The sequence below is a fragment of the Vombatus ursinus genome, unplaced genomic scaffold, assembly GCF_900497805.2.
Source record: "Vombatus ursinus unplaced genomic scaffold, bare-nosed wombat genome assembly UNPS02014818.1, whole genome shotgun sequence".
NCBI classification, from domain to species: domain Eukaryota; kingdom Metazoa; phylum Chordata; class Mammalia; order Diprotodontia; family Vombatidae; genus Vombatus; species Vombatus ursinus.
Window position 1 is genome coordinate 7,696,724 of NW_020954596.1, and position 17,466 is coordinate 7,714,189.

The 17,466-nt window shown below is 35.8% G+C and overlaps 1 protein-coding gene and 1 pseudogene across 2 annotated transcripts in view; one reads left to right on the forward strand and one right to left on the reverse strand.

Annotated features, from left to right (window-relative positions):
* Positions 1–1,042: 1,042 nt before the first annotated feature.
* NSD2 (nuclear receptor binding SET domain protein 2) overlaps positions 1,043–17,466 on the forward strand; it is a 78,664-nt gene continuing 62,240 nt past the window's right edge. For both annotated transcript variants that reach the window (XM_027836146.1, XM_027836147.1), the window contains exons 1-4: positions 1,043–1,671; positions 2,849–3,011; positions 8,342–8,508; positions 9,944–10,426. In XM_027836146.1, coding sequence (XP_027691947.1) covers positions 1,135–1,671; positions 2,849–3,011; positions 8,342–8,508; positions 9,944–10,426 — 1,350 coding nt within the window. In that variant the 5' untranslated portion in view covers positions 1,043–1,134. The remainder of the gene's footprint in view (positions 1,672–2,848; positions 3,012–8,341; positions 8,509–9,943; positions 10,427–17,466) is intronic.
* LOC114023489 lies at positions 8,821–9,165 on the reverse strand (annotated as a pseudogene).

The following is a 17,466-nucleotide window of genomic DNA, read 5'->3' on the forward strand; positions in this document are numbered from 1 at the left end:
GGAGTTATATGTGTCTGTGTTTTTAATTGAATAATAAACTTAGTTCATTTCCATTACTGGATTTTCTTTTTACCAGTACCACTATCCAGGCAGTTAGTAAACATTTATTAAGCACTTACCATGTGTCAGCACTGTGTTAAGCACTGAGGATACAAAAAAGGGGAAGAGACAATCCCTGCCTTCAAGGATCTCAAAGTCAAATAGAGGATACAACCAGCCAACAAATATATGCAAACAAGGATAAATATAGGATAACGACGAAATAATTAAAAGAGGGAAGAATTAATAGATATTGGGAAAGATTTCCTGTAGAAGATGGGATTGTAGTTGGGACTTAAAGAAAGCTTGGGAAAGCAGTAGGTGGAGATGAGGAGGGAGGAAATTTTAGGCATCAGGGCAGCCACAGAAAATTCCTGGATCCAAAAGATGGAGTATCTTGTTGGTGCAACATTCAGGAGGCTAGAGTCACTGCACTGAAGAGTACTTGTCTGGGGGAAAAGTTGTGAGAAGACTGGAAAGATAGGAGAAGGCTATGTTATGAAGGGCTTTGAATGCAAGAGGATTTTGTATTTGGTCTCGGAGAGGATAGGGAGCCAATGGAGTTTGAGTTCGGGGATGACATAATCAGACTTGCATTTCAGTAAAACACTTTAGTGGCTGAAAGGAGGATGGATTGGAGAAGGGAGGGACTTGAGGCAGGAAGAGCTACCATTAGGATATTGCAGTGGTACAGGCTTGAGGTGATAAGAGCCTGGGTTGGGGAGTGGGAGCCATATTGAAGAGATGTTGCAAAGGTGAAATTGACAGGCCTTGGCAACACATTGAATGGGGGCTCTGTGAGAGAGAGTGAATTGAATTTGGGGAGTGAGAGATGTTATTTGTTTTGGAAGATGACCAATGACAGCTTACTTATAGTTATCATAACCTACATCCTAAGTTAAAATATAAAGCCTAATAAATAGGCAAGTGCTTCTTTTATTAAAATGTCAAGATACTTGTTTGAGGGTCTAAAAAAACCTTTTTTTTTTTTTTTAACCATAGTGTTGTAATATTGGAAGCATCTGGACTGAATGAACTTTAGTAATAAAAGAAATTTTCCATCAATAACTCAGAAAATTGTAAGTCAGCTGAAAAATGAAGCAAGTTCCAGAGATCCTTGGAAATACCAATGGGAAGACTCAGAATTGTGAAGTCAATCGGGAATGTTCAGTGTTTCTCAGCAAAGCCCAGATTTCTACTACCCTACCAGAGGGTGTCATGCAAAAATTTAATGGCCATGAAGCTCTACCATTCATTCCAGCAGACAAATTGAAAGATCTAACCTCTCGTGTCTTCAATGGGGAATCTGGTGCCCAAGATGCCAAGCTGCGCTTTGAATCCCAAGAAATAAAGGGAATTGGAACACCCCCTCACACTACTCCTATCAAAAATGGCTCTCCTGAGATTAAACTGAAGATCACCAAAACATACATGAATGGAAAACCTCTCTTTGAATCTTCTATTTGTGGAGACAATGGTCCAGATGTGTCCCAGTCAGAAGAAAATGAACAAAAACTAGAAAACAAGTCAAGAAGGAATAGGAAAAGGAGCATAAAGTATGATTCCTTACTTGAACAGGGCCTTGTTGAAGCAGCTTTGGTGTCTAAGGCTTCAAGTCCCTCTGAAAAAAAGGTAATTCTGGGGGAAGGATGGAAAAGTAGGTTTAAAGAGACAGCTAGCTTCCCAGACATGGCCATAGACTTATAGACTTCAAGGGGCCATGGAGAGAGCTTGGCTTACATATCACGAGAGAAACCCCATTTAGGGTAAGAAGATAGAAAAATAGAGGTAATACTGGCAAAATGTGCTCTCCCCAACATACAGATGACTTTTTAAGCTCTTAGTTTATAAAGGACTCTGATAAATTTATGGTTGCATTATATTTGAATGTGTCATTTCTTATGCTGTGTTATCAGAGAGTAATTAGAATAGAGGGGTTTAGATGAAAATTATGTTTGTATATTAAAGTTGAGACTTCGTATAGAGAACTAGGTTATCTAAAGAATCTGAAAGAATTTGTCTCCTTGTGACTTAAATCATGAAGAACCACATCAATTGATTACATCAAGTGTAATCCTCTGTGGGATCTTCAGTATCCCTAATGACTAATTAATAGGGGTAGAAGCTAGGGAGTAGACAGAAGTTGCTTTTCTTTGCCAGTGGAATTAAAAATGGAGACCTCTAGCTTCTTTCAGTCCCTGGGTTTCCTGGGGAATTCAGTAATCATTCCTCTATTGAGTAGGATTTGGAGGATATTTTCTTTCTCCTATATTTAAAAGCATAAGCATTTACAGTAGGAAGAGAAGACAATGAAAGAATTATTGAGAAAATGAGATGGGAGGAGATATCTTATTTAAGTAGGTATGTCGCAGAAGATACATTCACTTAATAATCTAGGTGGGACTGGCTATAATGATGAAAAATACTGCAGCAGCTCTGTTAACACTTTAAAAAAAATTTTTTTCATGTTATTTGATACTTTGTGGAGCTCTTCTGCTCAAACGCTCTCTAATAAATTAGCAAGTATAAAGGATTGCTCCAAAGGGGGTGGGAAAGATGTGGAACAAATTTACCTATGATGTTAATCAGTAGCTTGGGAGTTCAAATGGGAAGGGATGGGAGAAGTTTAAGTGTAGTTGCTATTAGATTGTGGAACTGTTCAATTTCATTTCCCTGTGGCTAACAATACCTGCCATCTTCTGTGAGGAAGTGTTAAATAAGACTCAGAAAACATTTGCGTAATGGAAAACTTTACAACAGTTTTTGATGATTTAGTATTCATACATTTTGTTTGTTTGTTTGTTTGAAGATTCTATCTAAGAGAGAGTCATATCCAAACATCAACAAAGAAAAAGACCATCTGTTGAAGTACAATGTTGGAGATTTGGTATGGTCAAAAGTTTCAGGATACCCTTGGTGGCCATGTATGGTTTCAGCAGATCCTCTCCTTCACAGCTATACCAAACTAAAAGGTAGGGTGTAATGTGGGTTGGGTTGTTTGTTTTTTTTTCTCCTTACTTTTCTCATTCATCCTTTACCAATCTTTGTTTTCCTACTCTAGTTTTCATATGTATTTTATAACTTCTTTTTGCTATATAATCTTTGAGTTAGTTTTTCTGCTTTTTCTTAGGGCCAGGTAGATGCTGTTGTTCATAAATAGGTGATTTTTTTTTAATGTAATCTGTGTTACATTCACTTTGAGGAAACTTTAACTAGGGAATACATTTTACCTGTGTCCATGTACCTTAACTCATGTTCACACTTTTCCAAATCATATTCATTGAATTCATTGTTTCTTGGAAACATTTCCTGATGATTATAAAATTCCCATATTTTGCAACTTCATTTAGTGTTTTGCGATAAATGTCTCTGTAATTGCTTAAGTTCACACACACACACACACACACACACACACACACACACACCCCTACATACACATATGATATTTCTTTTAATTTGATTATAAACTTGGTAGGTTATATCTCGGTAGGGGAAGGGCAGTATTTACAGTAACAATATAATGCTTTGTACATGAGTGCTCAAAAATGTTTGTAGTGACCTATCCCTGAACCTTTTGGGTGTTGTTGAGGATCAAAGAAGCCTAATCTAGGCTCCCTTTTGGCCCTTGACCACAGTATAATGGGGTATACTGCCTAAAATACCAAGTTGTTTGAGGCTGTGGTTCTTTAACCTGCTTATCTGTCTCTCTCTAAAGAAACATTAAGTTTTTCATTATCATAGCATGTGTCCACATAACCTTTGCCAGATTGCAGTTTTTTTTTTTTTTTTTTTTTGGTAAGGCAATTGGGGTTAAGTGACTTGCCCAAGGTCACACAGCTAGTACGTGTCAAGTGTTTGATCTGAGGTCACATTTGAACTCAGGTCCTCCTGACTTCAGGGCTGGTGCTCTATCCACTGCGCCACCTAGCTGCCCTTAAGATTGCAGTTTTTAAATTTCATTTGAGTTTATGTAGAAAGGTAAAGTCAGCTACCAGGATAGCTCTTGGACGCACTAGATTTTACTCCTGTCCATACATTGCATAAAGTTTGCCCAAATATTAATAGCAAGCAATGGAACCAGGGTGGAGAAACTTTTTTTCTGTTGAAAGCCTTTGATTCACATCAAAGACTCATTTAAAGACCAGAAACAAATAAAACAAAATGATTACTTTCTATCAGGGGTTGAAAGAAAGGAGGAGTAGATTGAATGACAAAGGACCTGAGTTCTAATCCTGTTTTAGTCATTAACACTTTGTGACCTTGGGCAAATCACTTAACAGCTCTGGTCCTGTTTTCTCATCTGTTAACTGAGATGTAAGCTGGCAGTCAGTTAATAAACATTGGTGGTTGTTGTTTGATTGTTTCAGTCATGTCCAGTTCTTTGTGACCACTTTTGGGGTTTTCTTTTGTTTTTAATTTGTTTAATTTGTTGTTGTTTTTTTTTTAATTTGTTTTCAGGCATTTACTAAACTCTTTGTATGTGCCAAGGGACTGTGCTAATTAAGTGGTGGGATTCAAAGAAAAAGCACCAAGTTTCCCCTTAATCCTCAACAGGATTTTTTTCTGAGTCTTTGATTTTCAAAATAGCATATACTTTATTGTGTTAATATAAAATATACTTCACTTTCATATTGCAGCCAGTTGAGGAATAAAGCAATATCTGGGGAAGGAGAGCATGTCATACAGCCCAGAGAAGTAGAAAAGCAGAGAAACAAAATAAGGAAAGGTATTAGGAAAGAAGAAAGGACAGATTCCTACTCTTGTCCAAGTATCTACAAACTAACTTTTTTTTTTTTTTTTTTTTTTTTGGCGAGGCAGTTGGGGTTAAGTGACTTGCCCATGGTCACACAGCTAGTAAGTGTCAATGTCAAGTGTCTGGTCTGATTCTGGATTTGAACTCGGGTCCTCCTGACTCCAGGGCTGGTGCTGTATCCACTGCGTCATCTAGCTGCCCCCAAACTCACTCTTCTAAGCTTTTGTTTCACTGCTTTGGTCCCAAGTTTCCCTTATTTTATTTTCTGTTTTTATTAATGCATTTTGGTTTGTTTCTATACCACCATTACTATCTAATAACTCCACAAAAACACTTAAGTAATACCAGCTGATGACTGTGATTGACTACTTACTTATGTGAATCTTCTGTAACTTTAGTCTGCCCTCTCTACTGAAAAGAAAGCATTTCCTGACATCAGTCATCCTGAATCAGTATTGGTTATTGCATCTTATCTGAATTTTGTCTTCTAAATTTATTTTCATTTATATTATTGTAAGTTGTGTATGTTTTTCTCCTAGTTCTACTGTTTTCTTTCTGCATCAGTTCGTATGAGCCTTCCCTCATTTCTCTGAAATCTTCGTATTCATTATCCATCGGCTATAAAAATTTCCCATAACATTCATACACCTCAGTTTGTTTATCCGTCATCCCATTAATGGGCTCCTGTTTTGTTTCTAGTTTTGGGGCACAAAAGGTTCCTACTACAGAAAAATGCTGCTAAGAATGTTTGATATATATATATGGTACCTTTCTGTCATTGGCCTGGAATTAGTAGTGGGATTTTTGGTTCAAAGGCTGTGAGCAATTTGGTAACTTCTCTCACGTAATTTCTGATTGTTTTTGGAAAAGTATGATCAATTCATAGCTCCACCAAAAGTGTCCAGTTTGAGTGGCAAAATGAAACCTAAGAACTGTTTTAATTTTATTTTTGTTTTTAGATATTTAAAGCACTTTCATGTTTGTTGATAGTTTTTTAAAGAAATGCAGTCTATTTACCCTATAGGCCTGCCAAAATTATTCCATGGCCCTGAGTTCCTGAAATTCCCTTTTACTGTGCTGGTACATCCAGCCATTGTCCTTTATATGTTGTCTTCTTTGTTAACTCTTGTCACCATGGTTATCAGGTAATTCTGGTAATTCTATGGCTGGTCACCTCTCTATTATTGGTTTTTGGACCAATTGGTTATTGGTTCTTTTTCAACTGTAAATATTAGGGTAATAATAGTGCCTGCTGTAGCATTGTGTTAGGTCCTATGACTTGATCCTAAGAAGTCCTCGAAAAGCTTAGTTGAAGAGAATAACACATGTTAAAAATATATAGACTGGTTTTACATATATATATATATATTTTTTTTTTTTTTTGGCTAGACAGTGGGGTTAAGTGACTTGCCCAGGGTTACACAGCAAGTGTTATGTGTCTGAGACCAGATTTGAACTCAGGTCCTCCTGAATCCAGGGCTGCTGTTCTATCCACTATACCACCTAGCTGCCCCGTGGTTTTATATTGTCAAATCACTTGTGTTTGGTACAGATCAGTAGTTGTACAGAATTTGGTAGAAGGAAGAGATAGGGCAGTCAAGGAACAGTTTAAGGAAATGGAGCATATGCTGGGCCTTGTGGCAAAAAAAAAAAAAAAAAGATGGAAAAACATTTCAAGTTAAGTAGAGGCAGTATGAACATAGGAGGTTTATTTTTAGGTGGTCTAACTTACAGTTTGATATTTGACCTACCATACTTCGTGGGCTTGCCTCTTCTCACTTGAGTAACCTTTCTTTTTTGTGAAAGATTTTTTTTTTTCTGCTCATTAGCCGTGTTAGGTTTGTATAATGCTTCCCACACTCCTCAATTAACTGTGTGGTATATTTGATACTTGGTGTACTGTTTTGCTTAGATTTTCCTATCAGATATGTCCGAGATTCCTGAGATTGACCCTTTTAAAAAGTTAAAACCTTTTGATTTTAATCTTAACTGTTGTTTCCTAAAGTTGAGTATTTGTTCCCCTCTCTCCTAAGATGCCATTATTCTCTTTATAATCTTCTGCTTCGACACCCAAAGTAACCCTCCTCCAATCTTCCTATTTCTCTACCTTTTCTGTCAGTTGTCAAGCCTTTTCTTCTTACCTCTACATTCATTTATTCATCCCTTTTTTTTTCTATTCACAGTTCCATCCATCCTCATTCAGGTCTTCTTTACTTCTTTCCTGGACTGCTATAATAGTCCTCTAACTGGTCTCCCTGATTCTAGCCTCTTCTTTTGCCATCCACCTTCTGCACAATAGAAACTTCTTTGGTTGGCATTTAAAGTTCTTTACAGTCTGTCTTCAGTCTACTTTATTTTCTCTTTCACATGCACACTGACATGTTAACTTTTCCCCAAAGATGACTTGCCATCACTGATCTCCATTACTTTGTACAGGCTCTCTCCCCAAGTGCTTGGAATGCATTCATTCCTGACTTCTCTAAGGATTCTTCACTACTTTCTTACTTCTGCCTCTTGGGAGCCTTCACTTCTTTAAGGTTCAGTTTATGTCCCCTTTTAGGAATCTTTTCCTGATTGCTCTAGTTGTTAGTGCTTTTTTCCTCCTCAAATTATATTTATCAATCATATTGAATTGTCCAGTAGGTTATAAAATTCTTTAGGTCATGGACTATTTTAAATTGTATCTTTAGTGCTGAGCACTGTGTCTTATATAAATTAGACATTTTATAAATGCTTGTTGAATTAGAATGTGACAACTTTATTGTTGAATACTTTATCTGTCTTTCTATACCCTCCAATAGTTTGAGGACATTATTCTTACTCTTTGAGAGGACTCCCATTTGTTCATAGTACTCTAAATCTCAATTTCTTTAGATCATTACTCATTGTGTCATTCAGTTTTGATTTGTAGCATTTTTCTAAGAACAGGAGATTTGTTGTTCAATTCCTTTCTCTGGAGCATTCCCGAATCCTCCCTATTTCAAGTCTCTGACTAATAATCAGAATCTTATTTCCTTCAGTACTTTATTTTCAAATGGCAGCTTATCCCTCTGACACTTTGTTAGGTAGTGTACTAAAACAATATTAACTTTTTCATTTAAAATTGGTTGCATCCCTTATCTCTAATCTCCTTTTATCAATTCTCCAAATAACCTACACAAATTTGTATACTGTAGGTGCCTAAATAAGTGACCTCCAAAAGTTATTAAAGATCGTTTAATTCCCCAGTAAAATTGGTTTAATTCTATAGTATTGATCTAGCCAGCAAATTAAGTCAAAACTTTGCTTGTTAAATAATCTTTCACCTCCATCACTTCTGAATATTTTATCATTTTTTAGTTGCCTCAGAGTTTTTTCCACTGCTATTGTTTTGGAAAATAAGATATCAGTTGCATAGTCTTTTGGTGAGAACAGAATTTGCTAACAAAGTATAAGGCAACTTGGTGTTTTTTTCACTTGTGTAATGTAAAAACAATTAGATATTTCCCCAGTTTTCTTTCAACATCTATTTTTTTTTCTAATGCACATTTATTTTCTTTGTGAAATTAGGACAGAAAAAGAGTGCTCGCCAATATCATGTACAGTTCTTTGGTGATGCTCCAGAAAGAGCTTGGATATTTGAGAAGAGCCTTGTATCATTTGAAGGAGAAGAGCAATTCGAAAAATTATGCCAGGAAAGTGCAAAACAGGCACCCACAAAAGCTGAGAAAATCAAGGTAATCAATGTTACTAAAAACTTCTAGAAGAAAAATCTTTTGTGAAGTCCCACAAATAGCCTCTTTTGAAGCCTTATCCTGGTGTGGAGAGGTCCTTGGGTTCTAGAAGCCTTTGCCAGTGGAGCACAAGCTCTTTTTTTTCTTTCTTTTTAATAGTATTTTATTTTTTCTAACTACACGTAAAGACAATTTTTAATAGTCATTTTTTTTTACCTTGGTGGTTTTTTTTTTAATTCCATATGTCACTGTGAAATCCAGCATAATTCAATCTGTTGTCATAGTTATTCCTGTGCTCAATACCTAAGCAGCCAGCATGTTTCAGAGGGAGGTTTAATTATCCCTATACAAGTGATACATCAAAGGTTGTCACTGAGAGGTCCTTGGAGTCCTTCCTGAGCATTTCACATTTGTGTTCGATCAGGATTCCCAAGAAGAGCAGTCCCCAAAAAGTCCTCCATCCCTAGACCATAAGATTGAAAAGTTAGCTTACTTGTCCTTCTTAAATTTGCCATTGATGTATGGCACCCAATCAAGAATCAGATGCCAGTCAGTGGCCCAAACTAGCCCCACGCCACCAACAGCACCCCATGTGCCTGCTGTGGGAAGCCAGTACTTCATCAGCTCATTGTAGCACGGCCCCAGCGACTTGTTCAGCATCGCTGCTGCTCTCGCCTCAGCGCCGGCTCAGCCCGCTCCTCAGCCTGTCCAATAGTCATTTTTTTAAAACAAAATTTTGAGTTCCAAAATTTCTCCCGTCTTCTCTACCTTCATTTCTTTTCCTGTTCTCCCTAAGATGGTAGCAGTTTGATGTTGATTTTATATGGAGCACAAGATCTTGAAGGGCCTTGGGATTCTAAGACTGGGCATGAATCACTTATCTGTGGTCGGTAACTGGCCTTGTCAAGTTTGGAGAGGCTTATCACCAGGCTGGCTTCAAAGAAATTAAATTTTCATTTCTATCATCTCTCAAAAACCTTTATACAATGAAAGTACAGATCCTTGAAGTATTGGCTATAACTAGTATTTGTAGCATTTTAATCTTGTAGAATTCACAAATGTCTGAATTGTATGATAGAGGGCTAGTTGTGATAGGTGTCCTTTTAAAAAAATATTACACATTGGTCTAAAAATGCTTTGTTAAAATATGCCTAAATTTAATTATGTATACTTTTAAATTTTTTTCATGGACACTATAACACTCAAGCTAAATAAATATTCTCTTAGTCTTTTTTTTTTCTTCATATGTACAAATATCTTAAATTTAGTGTAGGGGGAAAATGGAGAGCTTACTGCAAATTGGAGACTGAGTTCTTGACTTTGAAAAATCAGTTAAAATGTTTTGCTAGTCCTTTATTGCTCCTAACTAAACTTGCCATTCCTTAATATATAGTTTCGTGTCTCTTAAGTATTCATAACTTCTTCTATTTTCTTTCAGCTATTGAAACCTATTTCAGGGAAATTGAGGGCCCAATGGGAAATGGGTATTATTCAAGCAAAAGAAGCAGTGAATATGACAGTAGAAGAGCGGAAAGCCAAGTTTACCTTCGTCTATGTTAGGGACCGACTTCACCTTAATCCTCAAGTAGCTAAGGAAGCTGGTATTGCTGTGGATCCATTAGAGGAAGTAGATGAATCTTCAGATGTAAGTGAAGAAACCTCTCAAATTCCAAAGCATAAAGAATTAGGCATCCCCATCAAGAGGAGGAGGAGATCAAAATTACCACCGTATACAGATATCCAGGAAAGTGATTCAGGGACTAAAAACGTTACTCCTCAAAGGGCAGCTGAACAGGCAGATTCAAAAAGAGGATTGGGTTCTCCTGTTGGTAGAAAGAAGGCTGCGGCATCTACTCCACGAAGCAGAAAAGGAGATTCAGGGTCTCAGTTTTTGGTCTTCTGTCAGAAGCACAGAGATGAGGTTTGTATCCTATTGAATTTATAAGTTATGTAATGAATACATAAAACTTATTTTTAGTTCTTTGAATTTGGAAAACTCTACCAAGCGTTAGATCATTTTCTTAGAACATTTCTAACAAAAAAAATCTTCAGAGAAAATAAATTTTGTCACTTAGTGATAAGAATCACCAAAATTGGAATATTTTTATAATTTCACTATTTAAAAGAGTGTCAGCCTTTGGGCAAAAATACATGTTATTTCTTTTCCCCTTGCATGTTTATCAGACTGTTCTTATGACATGTAGGTAGGTGAGATGAGGGAAACTGAGGTGAGAGAGTTGGGGAGTTATTTCCTGGGTGGAACCTGCTCAGATTCTGGTAGGTGCAGAGGTTTCTCACCAAAGTACATTATTATTTTAAAATTTCTAATGATATTATTGCTTCTAGTAAATAATAAAAGGGAAATATTAATATCAAGAAGTCTTATTTTTTCATGAAGACTTTTTTTTTTTGGCTAGGCAGTGGGGTTAAGTGACTTGCCCAGGGTCACACAGCTATTAAGTGTTTTGTGTCTGAGGCCAAATTTGAACTCAGGTCCTCCTGAACCCAGGGCCGGTGCTCTATCCACTGCTCCACCTAGCTACCCCTCATGAAGACTTTAAAGGTAGCATTGTCTGTATTTAAAGTACTATTGTAATTTCACTAAGCTTTTTTTTTCTTTTATTCACCAAACATTTTTTATCAACCACTTACTATTCTAGGCACAAGGAAAATACAAAGATAATAATACAACAATGTAGAATACAATCAAGACAAGCTCACATCTTCCCAGAATGAATCATCTAGTAGGGGTGATAGGACTTATACTCAAATAATATGTTCTTTTTTTGGGTGGGTATTATAGGTAAGTGAATAATTTGTATGAATGAGGCAGTATGAATTTGCCAGATGGAAAGTTTACTTCTAGTTGTAGAGCTCAGGGAAGATATCATTGTGGAGATGACATTTGAGCTGAACCCTGAAGAACAGGAATCATTTTAGTAGACAGAGATGTAGAGAGGAGGGTGTTCCCAAGACAGTATAAAGTTGGGAAAGTGCAGTATGTGGTTAAGGGACAGAAATAATCCCTTTTAATTGGAAGATAGAGTACATAAAGGGGAATGGTTATAAGATAGGACTGGAAGGGTATGTTGAAAAGAGATTCTTTTCTTAGTCTCATTGTACTGTAAAGATAGTGTCTGATGGTATCATAAATCAAATCCAGTTAACCTTGAGGCATTGCCTTAATTCTTTTGGCCTACTCTCTGGATCATAGAATTAAATATAAGGAAATGAACTATTAAAAAATTGGAGGGTAAAAGAGAATAAATATTTTACACTTGTGAAGAACAGATGCATTTTAAATCATCAAACTGGGAAAAGATGGATAGATTTAATTACATTAATAGTTTGCCCCCAAAAACATAATCAAGAAAAATCCTAGATTTTGAGAGAAATAATTATAACGAACATATGAGATAAAAACTTAAATCTAAAATTTGGAATCATTATGACTATTTAAGGACAATACAAAGTCACCATTGACTAGCCAAGTCTACACATATTGTTAAAATTTTTTTGAAAAAAAATTTTGCCTGGTTAATACTCAGAAATGCAATTTAAAACAGTTTTAAAGTAATATTTCCCAGCTATCAAACTGGCAGAAGTAAAAGCAATAATGTAATGTTTGTGGACTTGCTGAGAAATAGGTATACTTATACGCCTACTGGCATAGCAAGTTAGCAGAGTCTTTTTGGAGGACTATCTGGTTGGATAAAGTAAGTCATAAAAATCATCATATCTTTTGGCCCAGTGATTACATTTTTGTGAGTGTACTTTAAAAATGTTGTCATGAAAAAAGAGATCTGATTTATATCTATATGTTTGTCCATATATATCTAGATATATGTATATGTATTTATAAATAAACACAACATTATTTGTAATTCCAAAGAACTTGAAACAAACTAAACAAACACCACTAATGAAATGGTGAATGACTATATTATTGTATATCAATGCAGTAGAATACCGAAGTGCTGTTAATAATTTGGTTTTTTTGGTAAGGCAATTGGGGTTAAGTGACTTGCCCAAGGTCACATAGCCTGTATGTGTCAAGTGTTTGGTCTGAGGCCGGATTTGAACTCAGGTCCTCCTGACTTCAGGGCTGGTGCTCTATCCACTGCGCCACCTAGCTGCCCCAAATTAACTTTAAGCAGTGCTGTTAATAATTTGAAGAGCAAATATATTGGAACAAAAACTTAAAAAAAAAATAATGCAAAAGAGATCCAGGAGATTAGTATGTGAACAGATTTAGGTCTATGTGTGAAAGAGAAAATATAGAAATGAGTTAACAAATGGAAGGAACTAATCCTTTCTTAAGTGTAACTAGTTGCGAATGTATGTTTGGGTTTGTTAGAGCTAAGCACATTAAATTATTATTATTATAGTACTTGATATCTGTAGGTCCTAAGGGGGAACCCTCGAGAAGAGAAGTTGAAATGAGATAAACAGTGTTGTGCAGTGGACAACATTGGATTTGATGTCGCAAGACCTGAATTCAAGCTTCATCTCTTCTTACTTAATATATTTATGACCTTGATTGGGGGGTGCTTCAACTCTCCGGGTCTACTTCCTAATCTGTTAAATGAGAGGGGTTAGACTAGATATCCTCTTAGTCTTCTGCCTCTAAATCTATGATCCTCTCTAGATCAGTTAATTGCTTTACAGAAGCAAAAACCAATATGTAAACATTTAAATTTGTTGTTCAGTTGTTTCAGTCTTGTCTGATTCTTTGTGACCTTATTTGGTGTTCTTGGCAAAGATACTGGAATGGTTTGCCATTTCTTTTTCCAGCCCATTTTACAGAGGAGGAAATTGAGGCAAAGGGGTTTAAGGCCACCTAGCTTCCTCTACAGCAAACAAAGGTGAAGTAACTTGCCCAGGGTTACACAACCAGTAAGTTTCTGAGGCTAGATTTTATCTCGGGTCTTCTGACTACAGGCCCAGCACTCTTATACACTGCCTCTTATATAAACTCTTACTAAACTGTAAGTAATCTCTTTAAAATATACTTTGCATATTGTTTTAAATTTTAACATCAAATATTAGCCTACTTCTCAATAATCATATGGACTAATAAAGCATTTACTCCATACAAAGTTTACTAGAATTTCTGCTTCCTATATATTTTGTTAAATTAAACCAGTATTCTTCTTTGTCAGTGTAAATTGCCCTCAGTCATTTGGTAAGTGTTGTGTAACGTTGATTTTAGTAGATTTGTGATCATCCGAAAAAAATATTATCTTTTCTGACTTTAATTGTATTAGCATGGGTAATTGACTAATGTTTTGCAAATCATATTGTGTTTAGGTATTGTAGAAGATCAACTGGTTTATTATATATGGAAAGCTTAAGTAAAATTAATGTAGAATTTATTCATTTGTTAAAATTGTCCTAGAAATGTTTTAAATTAAGTTCAGTCAATTTTTACTTTCTAAACTTTGATAACTTAGGTGTGATTGAATCTATGAATTTGGCAGTAAGAATTGAAAAAGTTTTTAACCCAAGTTAGGAAAGACATGGCTTTCTTGGATACAGAATGTAAATTCCTTGAGGAAATGAATTTTTTTTTTGTCTTTGTGTTCCCTAGCCTTGTTCTTAGTTCTTAGTAGACAGCTAATAAATGCTCGTTGAACTGAACTGAGGTGGTTGTAGTTGTGTTTTTCTACTTGCTTTGGTGTAGTAGTAGTAGTAGTATTTGTTGTAGTTATAGTGGTTGACCTCAGGTTTGGAAGACTTTTTCTTGAATTTATAGATTTGACTTTAGAGGATTTTTTTCCTGAAAGTGTTAAGAAATCCTCATTGTTCTTGTGTCCCTTAAGCTGAGATTGAGTAGTAGTTGGAGCAATAGCCTAGGTAAATTGAATTTTTGGTTATTTTAGAGTAGTTTGAGCTAGTGGATATTAGAATAATATATCCTGAGTATATTTGTATAATACCATAAGCAGTACCCTTTCAGTTGTTTGTTTGTTTGTTTTTGAGGTGAATGGTCCGAATTACATGGATATAAGAGAGATGGGTAACAGATTGCCTCCACCTTCTAAGGGCAAACCTTCCTAAGTATGAGGATATCCATTACTAGTAGGCTGGCTGTTTGATAATTAATTCATTAACTGTATCAACTCATGAAACTAAGAAAAATTTTAGATGATCCTTAGTCCCATGTGAACTTCTTCTGCTTCTGCAATGACAGTGGCAAAAAAGGTGGTGGAAAATATCTATGACATTAACTTAGCTGTAGGTATTCTGTGTCAGATGTGTCTCTAACACTTTTGTGTCTTTGACTAATGATAAACAAATGGACATGCCACTAGAGGAAATGAATCATGCCAGTATTGACATTCTAACTCTAAACAAAACCAAAAGATAAAAGAAATTACAACTAAATGGAAGAATGGTTCACAGGTTCTCCTTAAAGAGCACATAAAGGAGTTCGTTTTGTCTTGTGTTCAAAGGCAAGAAAAAACATTATTTCATGGGATAATTGGTCATCTCTCAGTGCTGTGCTCATGATAAATATTTGCAGAAATGCCATAAAACAGTAGCAGTTGATGCATTAACAATGTTGCAGAGGCAGAAAAATTTTTTTCTATGAAGAGCTTGATAATACCCTCTAAATCAAAATATAGTACCCCTCTCCGTCTGCCCCTCCCTTATCATATGTAGGCATCAGGGCTTTGATTACTAGAAGAGGGTGATATTGTGGAAGAGTGGAAGTGGTGAGATTGAGCATTGGTGTAGTAGGTATATGCATGGGCCACTGGAAGCTTGAACTAAAGGGCCCAAGATCAGAGACAGAGTTGGGGATGTAGTAGGCAAGATGTCAAGTCAGATGCAATGTTTCCCCTATCTGATCTTCTTTTATACTTATTTATAACTCTGTTCTACAAGAGGTGAATTAAGTAGAGTCAGAAGCATTCGAAGGTCCTGGCAGCAGGAATCTGAATACAGAAATGCACCAGCCAACAACTTCTCTTCTATGAGAAGTCATGTCCAGGGTTTGACATACCATTTTTTGAGTTTTCATCTAATAATCATCCCTTAAACTCCAGCATCATTTGAGGACAGTGCTGTGTTTCTGGCTCTCCTTTACACGCTCTCAGAAATGGTGTATCTAGCATACCATAAGATCAAGCTGTGACTTTCTTAGAACTTCTAGGTTCAGAATAGCCTACATACAGTCTGGATGTTGCCTGGGCCTAGAAGTGATTGGGGCATGCTGCCATCTGGTATGCATTTTATTATGTATTGTTTGTTGTTTTTATTGTTCTTGTGCCAAAATAAAACTATACACAATTGAGCATGTCTTGTCTGTTCCTGTGGAGAGTGTTTCTATTATGGTAAGCAATTTTAAACAGTAGCCAGTAATCTGATAAACCTAAGAGCATAATTTATTGGGGGAAGTACTCCCTTTTTGACAAGGCTGCTGAGAAAACTGGAATGTAATTTGGCAGAAATTGGATTTAAACCAACATATTAGACTCTCTGCCACAATAAACTTAAAATGTATGTGACCTGAATGAAACCGGTTACACCATGAAAAAATTAGAAGACAAGATGAACTACTTTTCAAAGTTATGACTAAGAGGGAATATTCTTAACTAAACAAGGGATACAAGAAATAATTCTTTAAAATAAATTTTAAAAATTAAAAATATTTTGTATGAATAGAATCAATGAAAAGAGAATGAAAAGTTGTAGATTAAGGAAAAATTTGCATCAAAATATCAATGAGTCTGATATCAAATGTGTAAAGAATTGATACAGATATTTTATGCCAAGAACCATTCCTCAGTAAATAAATGGTCAAAGGATGTAAAGTTTCCAAAAGAATTGCAAATTGTAGATGATCATGTGAAAATATACTCCAAATGACTGATAGTGAAATGCAAATTAAAACAAAGTTCATACTGTAAAAATTGGCAAAGATAACAAATAATGGGAACAGTCAATGTTGGAGGGCCATGGAAACAGGCACATTGATTCACTGTTAGAGCAGTGAAGTGGTCCAACCATTCTCAATTTTCTTTTGGGAATATGCAAGAAAAGGGAGTAAACTATCCATACCCCTAGGCCCAGTGATTCCACTACTGGATGTAGACCTTGAGAAATCAAAAGATAGAAACAAAGGTGAAGTATAGACCAGACTACTTGCAGCTGCACCCTATTGTAGTGGAGAACTTGAATAAAAATGGGTGCCAATAGATTGGGGAGACGGATGAAAAATGATGGTTTATTAGTGTGATGAAACAGTGAAGTATTGTTCAATAAGGAATGACAGATATGAAGAATTGAGAACAACATTGGAACATCTAAATGAACTAATACAGAGCCAAGGAAGTAGAATCAAGAGAACTATATACACTGTGACTAAAACAATGTAAATGAAAAGATTACTTGTAAAGAAGTTGAATTCTGAGTAAATTGAATTCTGAGTAAGTGAAAACATGATGGACTGTATCTCTCCATTCATACTATAGACATAGGCAGCTGCTGTACAGAATGTTAATGTAGAATATTATATACACTGCCAAGTATGAGCACTATATTGGATGTTCTGTTTTAAGTACTTTGTCACAAGAAGAGTGTTTAAGCAGGGAGGGAGGGAGTGAATTGAAATAATGTAAGGACAAAAGGCATCAATGGAATTTTTTAAGAGGACTGAATATACTGACTTATTTTCCCATAAATACAGAATTTATATAAGAGCAATTTACCCACGTATCAAAGGTGTCCTTGATGATAGTATTAGAAGAGAAAGATTTATACAACGTTCTGTGGTAAACCACATTTACCATCACACAATTGACTGATGGAAGCAAAGAGTACAAGATCCCTATTGTGCTTATTGTTTAACTATAAAATATTTGATTTGATAGAGTGAAACACTGCCTTAGGTGTCACCCACATACAGTCAATCCTCAACATTCAAGCATTTAACATTATGATTTTATTCATAGC